The sequence below is a fragment of the Berghia stephanieae genome, chromosome 12, assembly GCF_034508935.2.
Source record: "Berghia stephanieae isolate SIO BIC M18660-M18661 chromosome 12, UCSD_Bste_1.3, whole genome shotgun sequence".
In the NCBI taxonomy this organism is placed as follows: domain Eukaryota; kingdom Metazoa; phylum Mollusca; class Gastropoda; order Nudibranchia; family Aeolidiidae; genus Berghia; species Berghia stephanieae.
In genome coordinates this window covers 26,860,919-26,880,309 of record NC_088371.1, presented here as the reverse complement: position 1 = coordinate 26,880,309, position 19,391 = coordinate 26,860,919, and the positions used below count along the sequence as shown (strand labels likewise).

General features: G+C 38.5%; 1 protein-coding gene across 4 annotated transcripts in view; it reads left to right on the top strand.

Annotated features, from left to right (window-relative positions):
* Window positions 1-16,593, top strand: part of LOC144958145 (uncharacterized) — a 54,710-nt gene extending 38,117 nt beyond the window's left edge. For all 4 annotated transcript variants that reach the window (XM_078889892.1, XM_078889894.1, XM_078889895.1 and 1 more), the window contains exons 23-29: window positions 2,746-2,946; window positions 3,545-5,130; window positions 6,286-6,386; window positions 8,032-8,210; window positions 9,686-9,847; window positions 13,081-13,253; window positions 14,791-16,593. In XM_078889892.1, coding sequence (XP_078746018.1) covers window positions 2,746-2,946; window positions 3,545-5,130; window positions 6,286-6,386; window positions 8,032-8,210; window positions 9,686-9,847; window positions 13,081-13,253; window positions 14,791-14,991 — 2,603 coding nt within the window. In that variant the 3' untranslated portion in view covers window positions 14,992-16,593. The remainder of the gene's footprint in view (window positions 1-2,745; window positions 2,947-3,544; window positions 5,131-6,285; window positions 6,387-8,031; window positions 8,211-9,685; window positions 9,848-13,080; window positions 13,254-14,790) is intronic.
* The last annotated feature ends 2,798 nt before the right edge of the window (window positions 16,594-19,391 follow it).

The following is a 19,391-nucleotide window of genomic DNA, read 5'->3' as shown; positions in this document are numbered from 1 at the left end:
TCCAACTTCCTGGCGATGAGTAGTCCTATCCTCTGGACAAGTAAGACACACTCCGGATGGAGGTACGTAAACCACTCTGCAATCTGCAGAAAGAAAATAAATGAAAAATGATCACACACTGCAGGTAAGCTGCTGGAGCAGATTTATGAAATATAGGCAAAGCAGTAAACAATCCGACTTAACCAAATGGGGTAAAAACAGCAGCATGATATGAGCACTGAAATATGAACAGGTTGAATGCAGTAAATAGAAGTCCCTCAGAGACAGAGCCTTACATTCTACGGTATATCTTGGTTTTTGTAGCATTAATTGGGCAGTAACTTGATTGCTACCGTATGGATCTCAATACTTTCTGCTTGATAGAAGAGAATCAATTACTGGTGGTATGAATAAGGGCTTTAAATTAATGATATGTAATAACTCAACTGCACCTAATACCAGCTTCTGTGCTTGTGAGTAGGGTACTTGCAAACCATAGGGTCTCAGATGCAATACATACCTTGGCCTCAGATGATCCCCCCTCACATTGCAGAAAGTGTAGCTGAAGAAGAACTCGATTAGTTAAAGGGGCACTCCAACAAGCATCAGGTCGCCGACCTTTCCCCTTCATCAAAAACCTTCATTTCATTTCCTCAAAGTCATCATCAACTGAAAAAAAAAGTAATCAAGAGTCAATAAGTAGAAAAACAGGTCACAAAAAATGGGATTTCAAACTTTCTACATTGCCAACCATTACTATTACCATCATGGATATTTAAGCTTATTCTTATCTACTATATTATGCCTAATCTAACAACAAAGCATTATTTAGAACATTTTGAAAAGAAAAAAAATATGATACAAGAAGAGTGGTGCTAAAGTTACTTTACCAATGAACACAAAGTACACAATATTTGAACATTCTGAAAAAGAAAATTCCATAGGTAAGGTAGCCAACTGGTTGTTTGTTGGAGAGAAGGGGGGGGGGGGGGGAGGAGAAGGAGAGAAAGAGAATGAGTATGTGTGCGAGGATGAGAGAGAGAGATAAGTGTAAGAGGGGACAAAGATTAGACAATGAGAGAAAAAATGAGGAGATAGAGAGAGAAGAGAGAAAGAGAGTTGGGGGGGGGGGGGGGGAGTAGAGGGAGAGAGAGAAAAAAAATGAAAAAAAGGAGATATAGAGAGAAGAATATAGAGAAAGAGAGTGGGAGGGGGGGGGGGGGGGGGGTAGAGGGAGAGAGAAATAAATAGATAGAAAGAGAGAGAGAGATCCTATCTACTAATTTGAGCATCTAACATTATCGTTGGAATGGAAATGGCCAGTTCACCGTTTGACTCAATTGTCAATAAACAATAAAAAACATGAAAGCCGAAAATCGTTACTTAACTTCTACCTATCTTAAGGATTGATTTGGAGACCCAAAAAAAGTAATTTAATTGAAGCAACACATAATTTCAGGAGTGTGCTTATTCCCCGTCAATTGATAAACAAACGCACTCGGTCGGGTGCCGCCATCTTGGATTTTTATGCCGATGTTGCTAGGTCGTTTTTGAAGAAAGATTTAAACACAATTCTTGACTTTGAAGTCAGCAAATGTCCTACACATGTTGAATTAACTTATATTTTATGATATCATGAAAAAACAAATTAGGATTTCATGGTGTAAAAAATTAACAGAGATCTGTTCTGACATGGAGTTTCAAAATGAGGTCATTCTCAATATTCTCATTCTTGTCCAAGTCAGCGGACGATAATAAAACATCATCATTTATATAAAAGATAGAATTAAATGTAAAATTGATTTAATAAAAGCCAAATTAAAACACTTACCTAGTGATTCTTTTAAAAATCTGTTGAGTTCATATCCATTTTAGGAATTGAATAACACAAAGACACTTCACTTGACTGAGACTCAACTGAGACAACGATGCTAGGCACGCCGGAATCAAAAGTGAAAATGGAGTGCTCGCGTTGTGTTGACGTTTGGAACTCCCGCGGGTGGTACAAATCTCGGAAACCATCGAGATTTAGATATTATAAAGAAAAAATGTTTCCAATCCTATTTTTGGCTTTAAAAAATCGAAATTTGTGAATTTTTGCCGATTTTAGCTATTTTTTCTGAAATATTTCGATTTTTTAGGGTTTTAATGTAAATAAATCACGTTGTTATTGGTATCATTAGAAAGAGCTTTTAATTCCCTTTCTAATCATGCTATTTGTAACACGATCCAACAAAAGTACTAGTAGCGTTGGCGGTTAAAAAATGGTTACCCATAAAATTTCGGTTATTCGCCGCGATAAAAAAACGCATTATGTCATGCTCTTTACAAGGGTCTAATAAACTATTTTTGCAAGAAAAATCATCAAATCTGACATGTTTTAGAAGGAGAATAGATAAGCTTTTCAGTGATATAATTTTAATCCCTGTAACTTAAATAGAAATATAGATTGCTTCAAGTGAAATTGGTTGAAAATTAGAGATTTTCAGGCCCGTTACACAGAAATGGACTGGATTGGGATACCTATTTACAGACGTGGCATACATAAAAATGTATAAACACAAAGTTGAGAATCTATGGCGACAATGTATACATATATATATGCAAATATACAACCAAGAACCAATAGCAACACCTTATATATTAATTTAATAAATTGAGATAGGCCATACCCCTGGCCTTTAGTCCGAACTTGTGAGTGTATATTTAAAAGAGGGGTTAATCGGGATCTAATATCCAGAATTTTGTGTTTGTTATCCTTGTCAGCCACTGTGGGAAATGATGGGACTGAAACGTCAGGAGCTGGAAACAAGCAGGAGGTCGATTCAGCAATAACAGAAAATAATCGGAGATTGGAACAACAACAACAACATTTTCAGCATTCCTCCAACAAGATGTCCGACAGCGGCTTTGAAAGTGGAGTCTACTCTTCTAGTCTAGGACGTAATGGGGTCGGTGTTTGTGTAGGTGAGTCGGTGATGTGTGTAGGTGTGTCGGTGATGTGTATGGGTGAGTCGTTGATGTGTGTAGGTGAGTCGGTGATGTGTGTAGGTGAGTCGGTGATGTGTATGGGTGAGTCGTTGATGTGTGTAGGTGAGTCGGTGATGTGTGTAGGTGAGTCGGTGATTGTAAATTTGAGTTGGTGATGTGTGTAGGTGAGTCAGTGATGTTTAATTTGATACAAAATAACGAAATACCTCTCTATTTTATTCCCACAAAAGTCAAGCTGCAAATTCAGACATAATTTTTGTATACAAAATTTTTAATTATCAGGTTCAATTTCGTTGTTTTTTAATTATGAAAGGGATATGCAAAGATCTTGACATTGTCACATATAAGAAAATTAAATGGTAAAACTTGAACAACCCCTAATACCCCATCCCCACCGGAAAGAGCATTGTACAAAAATAAAAAAGAACTCACACCAGAAATGCCATAATGATTCTTTTTCATTTAAGTCTAAAGACCATGTTGGTATTAAATTGTCCTGACTAAGTTGGTCATAATTAGCTGAATTGCATCATATTAGAAATAACAATGTTTTGAAATAATTTTTATTCGTCAGGTGAGCAGCCAGAGCAAACCAACAATAAGATGGAGTCTACCGAGGAAAAGTCATTGGCTTCACATAAGGCCGAAATAAGAACCCGGAGTGTGGAAGAGGAAGGAAGAAGTTTTCACAGAAAGAATAATAATCCAGAAAAAGATTCTGAGAAAATCAAGAAACTTAGAGAGAAGAGTGGATCTGACATCAAAGTTATTCCTGCCCAAAACAGACACAAAAATCTGGCTGCTATGGCAGATTTAGTGAACTCTCTTGTCACAGAAGGTCAAGATTTGGAAGAGAAAGAACTGCAGAAACAAGCAGAGTCAGAGAGTGTTTATTCCATTTACAGCGAAGATGGAGGTAGAAAAAGTACCATCAGCGTTTCAGAACTGAAGAAGTTTTTCCCAATAGTGTCATCCCCTGTGCACCGACCAAGTGTGGGGTCTGTTGACAGTGATATATTGCAGCTGAGAAATTCACCAAGTGGAAATAGCATTGCTGTTCTCCACAATGTGGAGGAGAATAATGATGATGATGATAGTGTCGTCATGTTTAGAGACAGAGTAAGGAATGATGGAGGTGTTGGTGGTGGTAGCAGTGATGAGAATAATACGGCCAACCCTGCTCGTTTTGTCGTTGGAAGTTTTGAAAATAGTTACGAACAGTTGTCGCCGTATGCTCTGTCAATGAGGTATAATGAAGATGACTTTGGAAGTGAAGGAAGAGGTGGTGGTGGTGGCAGTGGGAGACTTGAAGTTAGCTCCCCTTTAAGCTCTTCCATATGCAACAGTATGGTGTCGAGTGTATACGAGAATGTCGTTGCAGGGGATAAGGTAGATGGTGACATTGATAGTAGTGATGGAAGAATTTCCCTTAGTGGACACCGCACACTGGTGGCAAAGTCATCTGTCGATAGCACGGGATCAGAAATAGTAAGACTAAAGGAAAAAGGTGAGGAGGAGGATGAAAGTGAAGAAGACGAAGATGCTCCAAGTATTTACGACCGATCCAAAAGTCTGAAGGCAATTAGACATAAAAGTAAAAGTTCTACTTACTCTTCCAAATCTAAAACTGTTAACAGGTTTTCAGTTCACAGTGACCAGACAGGAAGTGAAGAGTTTGCTGTAAATAAAGAGGAGGAAAATAAATGGACTCCGTCTTGTTCTGATATTGTAGACAGGGTTTCCTTGGGAGCATCTGGAACTGGATCCCAAGGTCAAGGTCAAATAGTGGTGCAAAGTCAAGGTGGTAGTATTGTTCTCCACCCCAAATTCGATAGGCAGTCGAGTTATAGCGAGCAGTTGTACGCTAATCCTGATTTGCTGGAGCGGTCGTATGGCAGCCCAACTCTGGGAAGAATGATACGAGAGCCAACGGCTGATGATTTATACGGTGTTGGGTGTAATGGTAATGGTGATGATTATGAGTACGACGACGATGATCTACTGGATGCTCATATGGACGAGGATGAGGAGGAGAGGTATGTTGATGGAGCAGAGACAACGGAAGTAACGTATCGATTTGATCGCTTAGATCATCGACTGACTCTCTATTTGATGATGACGCTATTTGAGAACCACGAAGAATTTTTATGCAAAATTTCGGTGAGTAGATTATAAAAAAACTTGTTGTTGTGATTAATGGTGGGAATCTCATGTTTATTTTAAAAAAACAAAAACTAGAGGACAATATATCTTGTGCCTTTCTATACTATTTTTTTTATTTATAAAGAAAGTAGAAATTAATAAGGACAAACTCCGTCCCCAAATTACCTGCTATGCAGCATACAGGGGTTTCCAGTCTCCAGAATTCTAGATTAGAGAGATTTGACTGTAAGCCACTGTCAATCTGTTTTGTCAGATTGAATTTCAGTCCTTTAGCGCTGGAGTTTATCTCATGTTTCTATAGCATGAAACAGACAATAGCAATTGCTTGTTACCCTTTACATAGGATGCTAGTTTATCACGAAGTATATTATTCTGCTAGATCTAACAGACCCAGCTCCACAATCACTGCTGGGTGGACAGGGGGGATCGAAAAAAATCTCGATCTCAGTCCCTTTGACATGGGTGCAAGATTTCTGGCTTAATCCGGTTTTTGAAATGGATTTTACTTTTTTTCCAGCCTTTAGATCACCCCAACATAACACCGTTTTTAGGCAGTAGGTCTGGGTCACATTTCCAAATAAGTTTCAGACTTTTGGAATTTGTTGGGAATGGATTTTCAGGATTATTATCTTACTTGCATCCAGGCTTTGATTGTGAACCGAGTGCTCTACCAACTGAGCTATCAGGACCCCCCTATCAGAATGAACTAAATAAAAACAATTGAGCGTCGTAATTTGTAAAATCCAAAGGGTCAGGCTTAGAATTTTTTGGAGAGAAAGATAAAGGGAGTAAATGTGACTCATAAATAATGGGGATATCACGAAACCCTTATTTATGAGTCATATTTACTCCCTTGATCTTTCTCTCCGTTTTATTGACTCTTTTAGGCACCTCTAGTTTTTAGAATGTTTTTTTTTTTTTTTATAAGTTGGAGAGACAGATCGAGATCTTTGTTAGTTTTCTAAATGAAGACATTGATCTTGATACAAATTATGAAATTTAAAGTTAAAATTCAATTTCAAGCATTAGGCTTTGCGTCAACATATTACCTATTTGAAATGATTGATGATTGGTCACATTTAGATTTCCGGATTTTAGGATTGTTCAGTCATTCTCCTAACCCGTTTTGTGTGTGTTTTTTGTTGTCACCAGAGTGAGTGTGTGGGTTACATGATGGAGGAACCGTATGAAAGTCTCCTCGTCATGTCGTCCTACCGGTTCTACATTCTCAAGGTCACTGATACTGATACCAGGTGAGGGTAGTGCGGCTATGTGGTCTTGTAGTATAACACTCGCTTTCGGATCGAAAGGTCTTGAGTTCAAGCTTCGCTTGGCGCATAGTTGAGTCCTTAGAAAAGACTCTTTACTCATACTCTCTCCCCGTACTCAGGTGTAAAACGAGTACCTGGTCATCATTAGTTCTATCAGAAAAATTGTCATATCGCCTAACAGGCATCATGAGTCATTCTATATGCTACATGTTGCTGTTCGTCAGGGACCCTTTGTAAAGCGCTTTGAGCGCATTTAGTGGATAATGCGCTATATGAAAGCTCTATTTCTTTTTTGTTTTAAAAAAATATTTTAAAAAAAATTATCTTTCCTTGCTCCCTTAGGTCCATCTGAGGACAACCCTTGGTATAGCATCATGTTTCATCAGGAGGGCATGGCCTGTCCATCTTTTTCCTCACAAGAAGAGAGAGATTTAAAAAAAATTGAAGTTTTATATAGCGCAATATCCACTAAACATGCTCAAAGCGCTTTACAAATGGTCCCTGACCAACAGCAACATGTAACATATAGAACGAGACACGACGCCTGTTAGGCAATAATACAATTTTTTTCGACAGAGACAACTCTGATAATGGCCAGGTGCTCATTTTACACCTGAGTATGGTGAGAGAATGTGAGCAAAGAGCCTTTTCCGAGGACTCAACTATGCACTGAGCGAGGCTCGAACCCAGGATCTTCTGATCCGAAAGCGGGTGTTTTACCACAAGACCACATAGCCGCACATAGAGATACAGACTTTAGCCCTAAGCTCTTCATTAAAAAACTGTTTAAGATGGTGTCTGGCCAGAATAGCCTCAATATTTTCCATAATTTAGACTTTTTATATCCAATTTTCAGCTTGAGATTTACCCTGAAATCACCCAGGCCACATCTAGTGTCATGTCCCGATGAATGGAGTGCAGGAAAAAAAACAAAAACTTTAAAGTTAAAATGATCAGAAACCAGAAATTTTGGGTTCTCATTCTGTGAGGCTATGAACCCTTGATTTGGCTATGAATTCATTGCATTGCATTGCATTGTATTATTATTATTTTTTTTTTTCAATTTTGATAATTTGTATTGTAAAGTGCCCAGAGCTTGTGTTTTACACGAGAATGAGCGTGTATAAATGGACTAGAAATACGAATATTTGTCATTAGCAACAGAGCTGCATAGGTCTCTTTGACTCAATAAATCTTGTTGAAAAGGAAAATTTAGCTCTTTTGAACCTATATTCAGGACTATGGAGCGTTTTGGACCATGCTAAGAGCAAATTGTCTATTTCTAAAGCTATTTAGAGTGAATTTTTTCCCCTTGGAAAACTAGGATTTGAAAAATTTCAAGTAGGCACCTATGCAAGGCAAATGCATTACCGTTTTGGGACAGAAAGTCACATATTTATTGTCAAGAAAAAAGGAAAAAGAAGGAAAAACAAAAAGACAAAACAAAACAAAACCAGGAAATTCAACCCAAGTTTGAAAATGTTGACAAAAGATTCAATTTTCAATATCTAAGTAGTCATCCCACCATTTTGAGAGGATGGGTGACATATCAAATAATGTTCTATTTCCTTCCAATTATTTACTCTTGACACATCTTTAATGGCTTTGGTGGTTCTGATATCCCCAGCCAAGAACCTGACAAGTGGCTGTCTTGTGTGGAGGTCCAACCCATACCAGAACTCCGTTACATCGACATGGGCCTGGGGGGTCAGTCCCTGCGTCTGGAGTTTGTCACAGATTGCTCCAGCTACACGCTGGTCACCAGGAACAGGAACAAGACAGTCCAGTTTATCGAAGTTTTGCATAGTAAGTACAAGACATTTGGATCCTACCTTGCACTGAGTTTGTATTTTTATTTTTTACTTTCCCCTCAATTCACCCAGTGTTTATTGGATAGTTGAGTCTGTTAATGATAATAATAATAATAATAAATATAATAATAATAATAATTAAATAATAATAATAATAATAATAATAATAATATAATAATAATAATAATATTAATAACAATAATAATAATAATAATAATAATAATAATAATAATAATAATAATAATAATAATAATAATAATAATAATAATAATCATAAATTGCATTTGTATAGCACTTTACACCGATTACAACAGGCTCTAGGCGCTTTACATTCATGAAATAAATAAATATATAAAAACAAACAAACATAGCAATACCAATTACCTACATAGAGAATAGACAACACAATTTACACACATAATAGGTAAAACTTCATTTGCAAATTAGAAATCATGAGACAAAAAGGTGATTTTTCAATTTTGATTTGAAAGCTGATAGTGAGTGTGCACTTCTAATATTCTGGGGAGAGCAAATATGGGGTATTGACAATTCAAATGATTGTTTTCCAATTTTGCAGGATGTTTTCAGTATAGATAAGTTTTTTCTATTGCTATTAGATAGATCTTATATCTTGTCACCGTTTGTGGAAAGTACTTCTTGGTTGAACACTGGAATCCTACCCAAATGGTTGCAAACAAATTACTGCCTATTTAAAGCTACAGAAAGTAGGATGAAGTCCAGCCTTACAAGCTTTTAGGCTTTGAATCACTTTTACGATTATGAAAATGTGAAAAGATGTTTATGAAACTGCCAGACAAAGTAGAAAAAAAATTACAAGAGCCAACGTTCTGGAACTGGAGCCAAAAATTCGTAATTCTATGAATTATTCGCAACAGTAGGCAGGTCTGTAGTGGTGGGTGGTGACCCTGGTGGTGTTGGGAGATGTCTGCTCCATTATGGATGTGGACTCTAAGTACCATGAATGAGTGGTTGATTTACTTCAAATAAAGAATAAAATGCTCCGGTGAACATATTCTTTCAGAAAATGCAAATCCAAAATTTTCACCTTCCGACTGATTATGTCATGCACTGACACATTCATGTGTTTTTAAGATTAGGAAACAAAACTAGTCTTCTCAGATAAAGTTCTGAAAAAGTGGTATCATGAATGGTAGCACGTCTGACCGGTAATCAGAAGGTCTGAGGGTTGAGGCAGGCTGAATTGTAAGGATGACATTTTTGTGGTTCTTTCTTTTTGCTCTGTCGCTGTTTCATACACATCTTGTCAAGTTTTTATCTTACAGCATTACTTTCAGTTATCTCACTAGCATTATTGACTTCAAAACTTGAGAATATTTTGTTTTTATGAAATAAATGACACTGCTTCAAATATTTATATAGTCGATTGAAAAATATTTTCAACCCCCCCCCCCCCCCCCCAAATCCCTGCCCCACCTTTACCCGTCACAGACCACCTGGCCCACTATGCAGTATCCCAAGGCATCACATCCAATGTGGTGGTCAACGAGGATGTGGACCAGACCACCTTAGATAACCTGAACGCCGATGTCGTGTCAAAAGTCGTCCCTGATCAACCATTGCTTCTTTACGTCATGGGGTTCATTGAGAGGGGTGAGTGATAGTAAGACTGGAAGATATGCCAATGATTAGAGTTCTTCTTCTTCTTCTTCTTCTTCGTTCCCGTCACGTCACATGGTCAGTCCAGTCTGGTGAATGAAGCCCACAGTGGTCCTGAGGTCGTCCTCACTGCCGTACAGCTTCTTTGAGTATGGGGTTGGGTCAGGCCAGAAGTTCCTTCTCAACTGGTTGTACCTTGGACATTCCATTAGGACATGATGTCCATTTTCATTTTCAAGTCCGCAGTCACATTGTCCAGAGGCACCTGCTCTGGACATCCTCCACATATGTTCCTTTAACTGGTTGTGTCCAGTTCTCAGTCTGAAGATGATGACCTGTTCCTTTCTGTCGAGCACCTTGATTGGGTCATTCATGTTGTATTCTGGGTGCTTCTCTCTCCATCTCTGAGACTGGATAAATTTGGCCATTTTGTTAATTTCTCCTGTTGAGTACGTTGGGGAGGGTTGCTGCATGCGACTGCCTGCCTTTGCCAGTTGGTCAGCGATCTGATTTCCAAGTATCCCACAGTGTCCTGGAATCCACTGCAGTACAATGTTGGTAAACTTGATTAGAGTTCAAAACCTGTCCCAACTGGCGTCAACATTTATTTTCTATAAGTTTTCATGACTAAGAGATGCTCATGAAGTTCTGAAACTGGAGCCAAAAATTCGTAATTCTATGAATTATTCGTAACAGTAGGCAGGTCTGTAGTGGTGGGTGGTGACCCTGGTGGTGCTGGGAGATGTCTGCTCCGTTATGGATGTGGACTCTTAAGTACCATGAATGAGTGGTTGAGAGAGTGAGTGGATGGGCAGGTGATGAGTGATTTGTCAGTGAGAGAGTGAGTGAGACAGTGAGTGAATGAGTGGATGGGCAGGTGATGAGTGATTTGTCAGTGAGAGAGTGAGTGAGACAGTGAGTGAATGAGTGGTGGGCAGGTGATGAGTGATTTGTCAGTGAGAGAGTGAGTGAGACAGTGAGTGAATGAGTGGATGGGCAGGTGATGAGTGATTTGTCAGTGAGAGAGTGAGTGAGACAGTGAGTGAATGAGTGGATGGGCAGGTGATGAGTGATTTGTCAGTGAGAGAGTGAGTGAGACAGTGAGTGAATGAGTGGATGGGCAGGTGATGAGTGATTTGTCAGTGAGAGAGTGAGTGAGACAGTGAGTGAATGAGTGGATGGGCAGGTGATGAGTGATTTGTCAGTGAGAGAGTGAGTGAGACAGTGAGTGAATGAGTGGATGGGCAGGTGATGAGTGATTTGTCAGTGAGAGAGTGAGTGAGACAGTGAGTGAATGAGTGGATGGGCAGGTGATGAGTGATTTGTCAGTGAGAGGTGAGTGAGACAGTGAGTGAATGAGTGGATGGGCAGGTGATGAGTGATTTGTCAGTGAGAGAGTGAGTGAGACAGTGAGTGAATGAGTGGATGGGCAGGTGATGAGTGATTTGTCAGTGAGAGAGTGAGTGAGCAGTGAGTGAATGAGTGGATGGGCAGGTGATGAGTGATTTGTCAGTGAGAGAGAGTGAGACAGTGAGTGAATGAGTGGATGGGCAGGTGATGAGTGATTTGTCAGTGAGAGAGTGAGTGAGACAGTGAGTGAATGAGTGGATGGGCAGGTGATGAGTGATTTGTCAGTGAGAGAGTGAGTGAGACAGTGAGTGAATGAGTGGATGGGCAGGTGATGAGTGATTTGTCAGTGAGAGAGTGAGTGAGACAGTGAGTGAATGAGTGGATGGGCAGGTGATGAGTGATTTGTCAGTGAGAGAGGTGAGTGATATGAGTGGATGGGCAGGTGATGAGTGATTTGTCAGTGAGAGAGAGTGAGTGAGAACAGTGAGTGAATGAGTGGATGGGCAGGTGATGAGTGATTTGTCAGTGAGAGAGAGTGAGTGAGACAGTGAGTGAATGAGTGGGTGGGCAGGTGATGAGTGATTTGTCAGTGAGAGTGAGTGAGACAGTGAGTGAATGAGTGGATGGGCAGGTGATGAGTGATTTGTCAGTGAGAGAGAGTGAGTGAGACAGTGAGTGAATGAGTGGATGGGCAGGTGATGAGTGATTTGTCAGTGAGAGAGAGTGAGTGAGACAGTGAGTGAATGAGTGGATGGGCAGGTGATGAGTGATTTGTCAGTGAGAGAGTGAGTGAGACAGTGAGTGAATGAGTGGATGGGCAGGTGATGAGTGATTTGTCAGTGAGAGAGTGAGTGAGACAGTGAGTGAATGAGTGGATGGGCAGGTGATGAGTGATTTGTCAGTGAGAGAGTGAGTGTAAGAGTGAGTGAATGAGTGGATGGGCAGGTGATGAGTGATTTGTCAGTGAGAGAGTGAGTGTAAGAGTGAGTGAATGAGTGGATGGGCTGGTGATGAGTGATTAGTGAGTCAATGAGTGAATTTTTTGGGTGGATGGATAACTAGTGAGATGGTTCATAGATGATTATATAATTTAAAAAAAATGAATTAATAAATAAAGAAATAAAAGAATTAATGAATGAATGAATAAGTGAGTAAATTTATCTCTGATTGAATAATTGAGCTTATTTAATCCCTAACCCCTCTGAGGTAAATTGATACTACAAAATTGGAAAAAAACTGTAGCTCAGATCAATCTATAACTTGTAAAAATTAATCTCACATTACTTTTTAATAACAATACTCTTACTCACGCAATCCTGTCTGGGCCTGCTGGCACTTGAGGCGATTCAAAGGATCTCCACCTGGTCCTGTCAGCAGCTATTCTTGGGGCCATCTCGATGGACAGACCACTCTGCTTTAGGTCTCTCTCTATGGTACGTCTCCAAGTCTCCTTGGGGCGGCCGTCTTCCTCTATCCTTGGGGTGTCCATCACAGAGCCTTCCTTATCAGTGTTTCATCAGGTCTACGACAGACATGCCCCAACCATTGCCATCTTCTCCTTTTAATGAGACTCTCCAGAGACTCCACTTCAGCTCTAGCTCTCAGGTCCTCATTTGAGATTTTGTTTGACCACAATATCTTGAAGATTCGTCGCAAACATTTGTTTTGGGATACTTCAAGTTTCTGGATGATACTCTCTTGTGATCTTCCAACTTTCTGTTTAGTACTGGAATATAATCCCGTTGCTCTCCAAATTTGTTTGAGGGAAGCGAATGTCTGGTTTGCCTTACTGATTCCTAATGACAATAGATTAACATCATAAAAACCTTATTATCTGTATTCCCACTCCATCCCTTCCTCTCCTCCCAATGATCCAGGCCATTACAAGAAGTTTCCAGTGAGTTTCGTGGTGTCCCCCAGTGAGGTGTGTCTGGTGAGAACAAACCACCAGTGGCCCCAGCCAAGGTTACAGGCACCCATCACCTTGGAAACGACTGGTAAACAATTCACCGTGCTGGAGAGACAGAAAATCAACAACGTGGCATCTCTGGTAGGTGATATGGTTTGGTGTTATAACAAATAATATAAGAAAATGTCACCCATCCCCTCGTTCAAGCCATAAGGCCCATGAGCTGGAGTTAAACCCAGTTTCTATAGTGTGAAATGGGCAATAGCAATTGCTTGATACCCTTTGGATAGGATGCTAGTCTATCGCAAAATACTTTCCAATAAATCAAACAGATCCAACTACCCAATCACTGCTAGGTGGACAAGGGGTGTCAGAAAAAAATCTCGGCTTTACCCGGCATTGATGTCCATCCCTTTGCATGCGAAGTGAGTGTTCTACCATCTGACCTATCGGGAACCCTGACCCATCTTCTTTAAATGATTATCTCGTGGTGTACATGATGCCAAAAGAATAATAAAAATGTGAAATTGAATGTACGCTCATTCGTCTGTAGTGTTTAATTCACCCTGTTTTGTTGATAAAGGGGAAACCCAAAACGTCCACATTATCTTTTTTTGTTGATTAAATTGAAGCGTACATTCAATTTCACATTATTATTTATTTCTTAGAGCTTCATCAGCAACATTTACATGATGCCAAAAAGGATTTTTAAAGTTAAAATGACCAGAAATGGGAGATTTTTAAAGTTTTTATTTTGTCGTTTAAATTAACAATAGCTATAGGCATCAGTTAAATAATAATTCAATTTTTTGAAAAGTTGAGTAAATGCAGAGTTGACAAATCTCATTGTCCCCCTGGATTTTCTCTTTTTTTTTCAAGGTCTTATATTAAATCAATCCCCACAGGATTTCCAGAATTCCGTTTTTCCGTGTTTTAATTTTTTGGGGATAATTTTGTGATTTTTACAAGTGTAATAATCAGACTTATCGATAGACATTAAGTGCTGTTTATGGACTCCGGTGTATTAAATAGCAGTTCTTAATGTCTCATTATTTTAATAGATCAATTTAGAATAGTAAGCTTTTCAAGCCTTTGGCCTTGGTGAGAAATTAAAAAAAAAAAAAATTAAGCTTTTTATACAACGTAATATCCACCAAACATGCTCAAAGCATTTTACAAGGGGACCCTGGCCAACAGCAACACTTAACATTTAGGACGGGACATGACACCTGTTAGGCGATATTATAATTTTTTCGGACAAAGACAATGCTGTTAACGGCCAGGTACTCATTTTACACCAGAGTACAGTGAGAGATTGGGAATAAAGAGTCTTTTCCAAGGACTCAACAATGCACCGAGCGAGGCTCGAACCCAGGACCTTCTGATACAAAAGCGAGTGTCATACCACAAGACCACTTAGCCGCACAAACCACCAGGGGCCTCAGCCAAGGTTACAGGCACCCATCACCTTGGAAACTTGCCTGATCTTTAACCAGGTTAACTGCTGTCCTCTGGACAGACACCTATTTAAGAATTTGAGAATAAAATGATTTATAAATTTTGGTTTACTACTGTTTTAACTTTGAATCTTCTTCTTTAAAATTCCTCCATACCTACAATTTTTAAACATCAATTAATGGAATTCTTTTATTTCTCCCTTTTTTATATATGTATTTAGGAGGTTTGCGAATTGACCTTGAAAAGAATCCGATTGGAGCTCTTCAATGAGACTGAGGGAGTGTCCACCATTTGGAACATCACCATGGCAACCAAACAAAGCACATATGATTTCATCCAGGCCATCAGTGAGCCCTGGGCCAAGGAGTTTGGGGTGGACATGGACATCTCCTACTCTGTCTTAGACTTTGGAAAATCGTAAAAAAAAAACCCACAATACTCTGCTCTGATATACGAGAAAGTGAAATAAAACAAACAAACAGACTTGGCGGCCAGCAGGCACTGGTGCAAGATTAAGACATGACAAAGTGTTTATGAAACAGTACCAGAAAAGCTGAAAGAAAAATAACAAGAATTCATCCCATCAAGTCAGCCTGTTTCAACTGGGGGGGAATCGAACTTCAAATCGGATACCCATTAGACATGTTAGTAAGCCGCTAGAAGCTGTGAACTGTAAAAATTCATTAACAAAAATGAATATAATTTCTTCAAAAATGAACAAAATACCAAACATGGAATGTTTTGGGCTCAAAACCCTTCTTCAGCCAACAACAACTAGAAACAAAACATGCATTTATGTTTTAATTGTTATTTTGTTTTTTTTTTGTTGTTGTTTACTAAAGAAGGGTTTTGAGCCTGAAGCATTTTGTGTTTGGTATTTTGTTATTCTTTTGAAATTGTTAAAATCATTTTTGTGAATTACGATTCTACCACAGAGGTTTCCTGATAGTTGGAATGATATGCTGTCTGTATTCCTCACTAATCTTCCACAAGGCTGGAAGTGAGTGGAGGACGGCTGATAATTTGGGATGAATTTTTTCACCTGCAATCTCTCACCAGTTGGGTTAAATAGTCCTTCAGAATCATGGCCCATGGAGCCAGGGGTTTATCTCGGGTTTCAATTGCATGAAACAGACAATAGCAATTGCTTGCTTTCCTTTAGATAGGACACCAGTCTATCACAAAGTACTTTCCACCAGATGTAACAGACCCAGCTACCCAATCTCTGCTGGGTGGAGAAGGGGGTCATAAAGAAAAACATTTTAAAACCTCGACTTCACCCTGCATCGATCTCAGTCCTTTTGCGTGTAAAATGAGTGCTCTACCAACTGAGCTATCGGGAGCCCACCTTGCCTGGCACTAAAATAAAAAAAGTAAACAGTTTCCTATTAGAATAAACAAAGACCTAAACCCCATAAAAGACTTGGATTCACAGCTTCATATTGTTCAATGGATTGTGATTCACATTACCCTTCAGAACTCATTGTCGGACACTGCCTTCGTGTTGTTCAATGGATTGTGATTCACATTACCCTTCAGAACTCATTGTCGGACACTGCCTTCATATTGTTCAATGGATTGTGATTCACATTACCCTTCAGAACTCATTGTCGGACACTGCTTTCGTGTTGTTCAATGGATTGTGATTCACATTACCCTTTAGAACTATGGGACAGTGTGGCTCAATGGTAAGGTCTTTGCTTTGTACCCGAAAGGTACCGAGTTCGATCAACCGCCGAGCTGTGTGGCCGTGAGCAAGTCACCTCGCCTTAGCTCAATTTGTGGTGCTGCAGTGCGGCTGATACCTGGATTAGTCCAGTCTTCCCTTGAAATAGACCCTAAAGACAAATTTCCCCTTGGGGATGAATAAAAGTAATTTTATTTATTTTTATTTATTTATTTATTTAATGTCGGACACTGCCTTCAGCAAGAAGAACAAGAATATGTATAAAAACAATTTTGTCGATTTTGATTGGATGTATAGATATGGTTTGATTCTATGTCTGTTGCTCTAGAAGAAGAAGAAGAAGAAGAAGAAGAAGAAGAAGAAGAAGGAGAAGGAGAAGGAGAAGGAGGAGGAGGAGGAGGAGGAGATGAAGATAAGTTCACCCATTTTCATGTTATGATAATAAGGTAACTGCCTCATTTTTGTATTTTGTCTTCCAGCAAACACAGTAACCACAATCACTCTATTTATGATCTTATGGTATGGCCCGTTGTTTTACTAATATAATAATACAAGCTGTGAGAGCAAAAGAGAGAGAGAGAGAGAGAGAGAGAGAGAGAGAGAGAGAGAGAGAGAGAGAGAGAGAGAGAGAGAGAGAGAGAGAGTTTATAATATTGTAATATGAAAAGGCCATCTGGGTTGATGCTTAAATTAATGTTTAAATTATGCAATAGTTTAAATTACCTCACATGTACTGTATCTATACCGTATTTTTACCATGACATAATCTATGCACCCATTGACCTGTGACATCACCCTACACCCAATGTGACCCATCATTTCTGTCAGGTATTAGGTCCAGAGTTAGACAGATGTCAAAATATTGAATTTCAAAGTCTACGTCCAGTATCGATTTTGATTATTGCAAAGAATGAATACAGTTGCTTTAATTTCAGAATAAAGAAAACCAAAACAAAATAAAACAGAAAAAAATAACCCCCCCCCCAAAAAAAAAAAACAACAAAAAAACCCAACAAAACAGCAAAACAAACAAAAGGCCAACAAAACACACAAAAACAAACAAAAAGACTAAAACTAAACAAAACAAAAAAAAAAATTCCCCCTCAAAAGACCGAAACTAAAACAAAATTTTAAGAAAACTAAGGAAAAAAAAACAACCACCCCCCCCCCCCCCCCCCCCCCCCCCCCACCAAAATCAAAAGAAAATACACACACACATACACACACTCACACACACACACAGAAGAACAACCATTTCAAGATTCTAACGATTTTGACTGAATAGTTCCCCCTGACACATCACCAGATTGGAATGGTGAGTCACAAACTAGGATTCTTATTCTGTGTTTTCATCTGGCACTTCTCCATACCCTATATTTCTCAGCAAATGTGGGGCAAAGTGGTCGAGTGGTTAAGGCATTGAACTGTGATCCGGAAGATCCCGGGTTTGAGTCTTGCTTCAGTCACTTTCGTTTTTTTTCTCATGGGCAAGATTATTAACCCCCAATTTGCTCACTTACAACATGGGTGATTCCTGTTGACATCAGACATCTTGTTTGATGAATTATCTATATTCCCTCGTGGATTGCCTCTGCAATGATATCTTATGATGTCGTGTTGGAAGGGCATAATTAATTAAATAAATTATATTTCTCAGCAGTGGAGTTATCAAACTTTAAATCCACCATCTAATGGTGAATGAGAAAGGCATCGTATTTAACTCAATTGTCCCCAAATACCTTCCACTTATGGAACAACCTAGCTATTGGTATCAAGCATCGGAGTAATATTGAGGCCTTGAAATTGGCACTACAGACTATCAAGAAAAGTATTGTGTGTTTTTCTATCTTTTAACTATTTCCTTACCGATTATTTTCAGTATTTTCCCAAAATAGCAGGCTTATCTGGCAGAAAAATTGTTTTTTAAAAACTCAAACAATATACAAAACAACTTTATATTCTTATTAATCAAACAAAGATCATTCTTCAAAGTTTGTGATGTACAAAATTAATCTGAATAAGAAAAAACGTGTATTGTGTCAAATAAATTTGCTGCAGGTGGTAAGGAGAATGTTAAAAACACAACATTGACAGTATCGGAATGAATTTGTCAGAATATTGGATAGAATAAGAATGTTACGGTTTGAAGAAATGAATAGCAAGAATAGAATGAAATGGAAGCTTTACAGACGATTTGCACATTTTGCTTTGTTTAAGCGTATTTGAATAAACTCCTTGTTTTCCGAGTTCGGCATTTCAGATGCTTTAAAAAACAATTTAACCAGTTAATTGTCGTACTCTAGATAAACGTATGGAAAAATTTGACCAGAAAACTCGTCCTTCAAACATCATCCTTTTAATCGATCGATATTTGAAGGATATAATCAGTCAGAAGGTGGAAATTTTGGATTTGCATTTGTTTTTTGCATTTTCTGAAAGAATTTTCTCACCAGACCATTTTAATCTTTATTTGAAGTAAATCGGATGATTTTTCATGAAGTTATGATCAGATGTATGGGAAAGGTATCCAGCAACTTTTCTCAAATTTCATACTTTTTCAACTTGACTAGCTGTAAAAAATATTTTGAAGTGAAATTAAGCTTTGATATTTCCCGAATATTTACAAAAAGGGGTTGATTTAATCATTTAAGATAAGAACTCATTTTGGATCAAAATTGACCTTCTATCTAAACTTGACAATATCTCAGTTCAAACCTTTTCACCATCCGACTGATTATGTCATTGACTGTAACATTTTTCCAGTGTACGGGAGTTAACTTGTTAATATTGCAATGTAATCACATCATTCCAAAGGATTTTCCAAAGACTTGTTGTAGACGTTCTGCCCAAAGACTTTATATTTTGTATTTATTTCATGACTTGTGACCCATTGTGTCCAAATGGTATTATGTCCTGATGAAACTGTTGCCAAAAAAAGGGAATATAAAGTTTAAAAAATCAGAAATATTAAATGTTTGGTTTATGGTCTTTAATAACCTGTGTTATACAGTTTTGACACAGTGGCTCATATTCGGTTATTGTTCATGATCTTTTAAATGCTTTAATTTTTCCATTAAAAAAAACTATTTTTCCCCTTTTTCCACTTGTATTTTAAAAAAAATTCTCATAGCCGT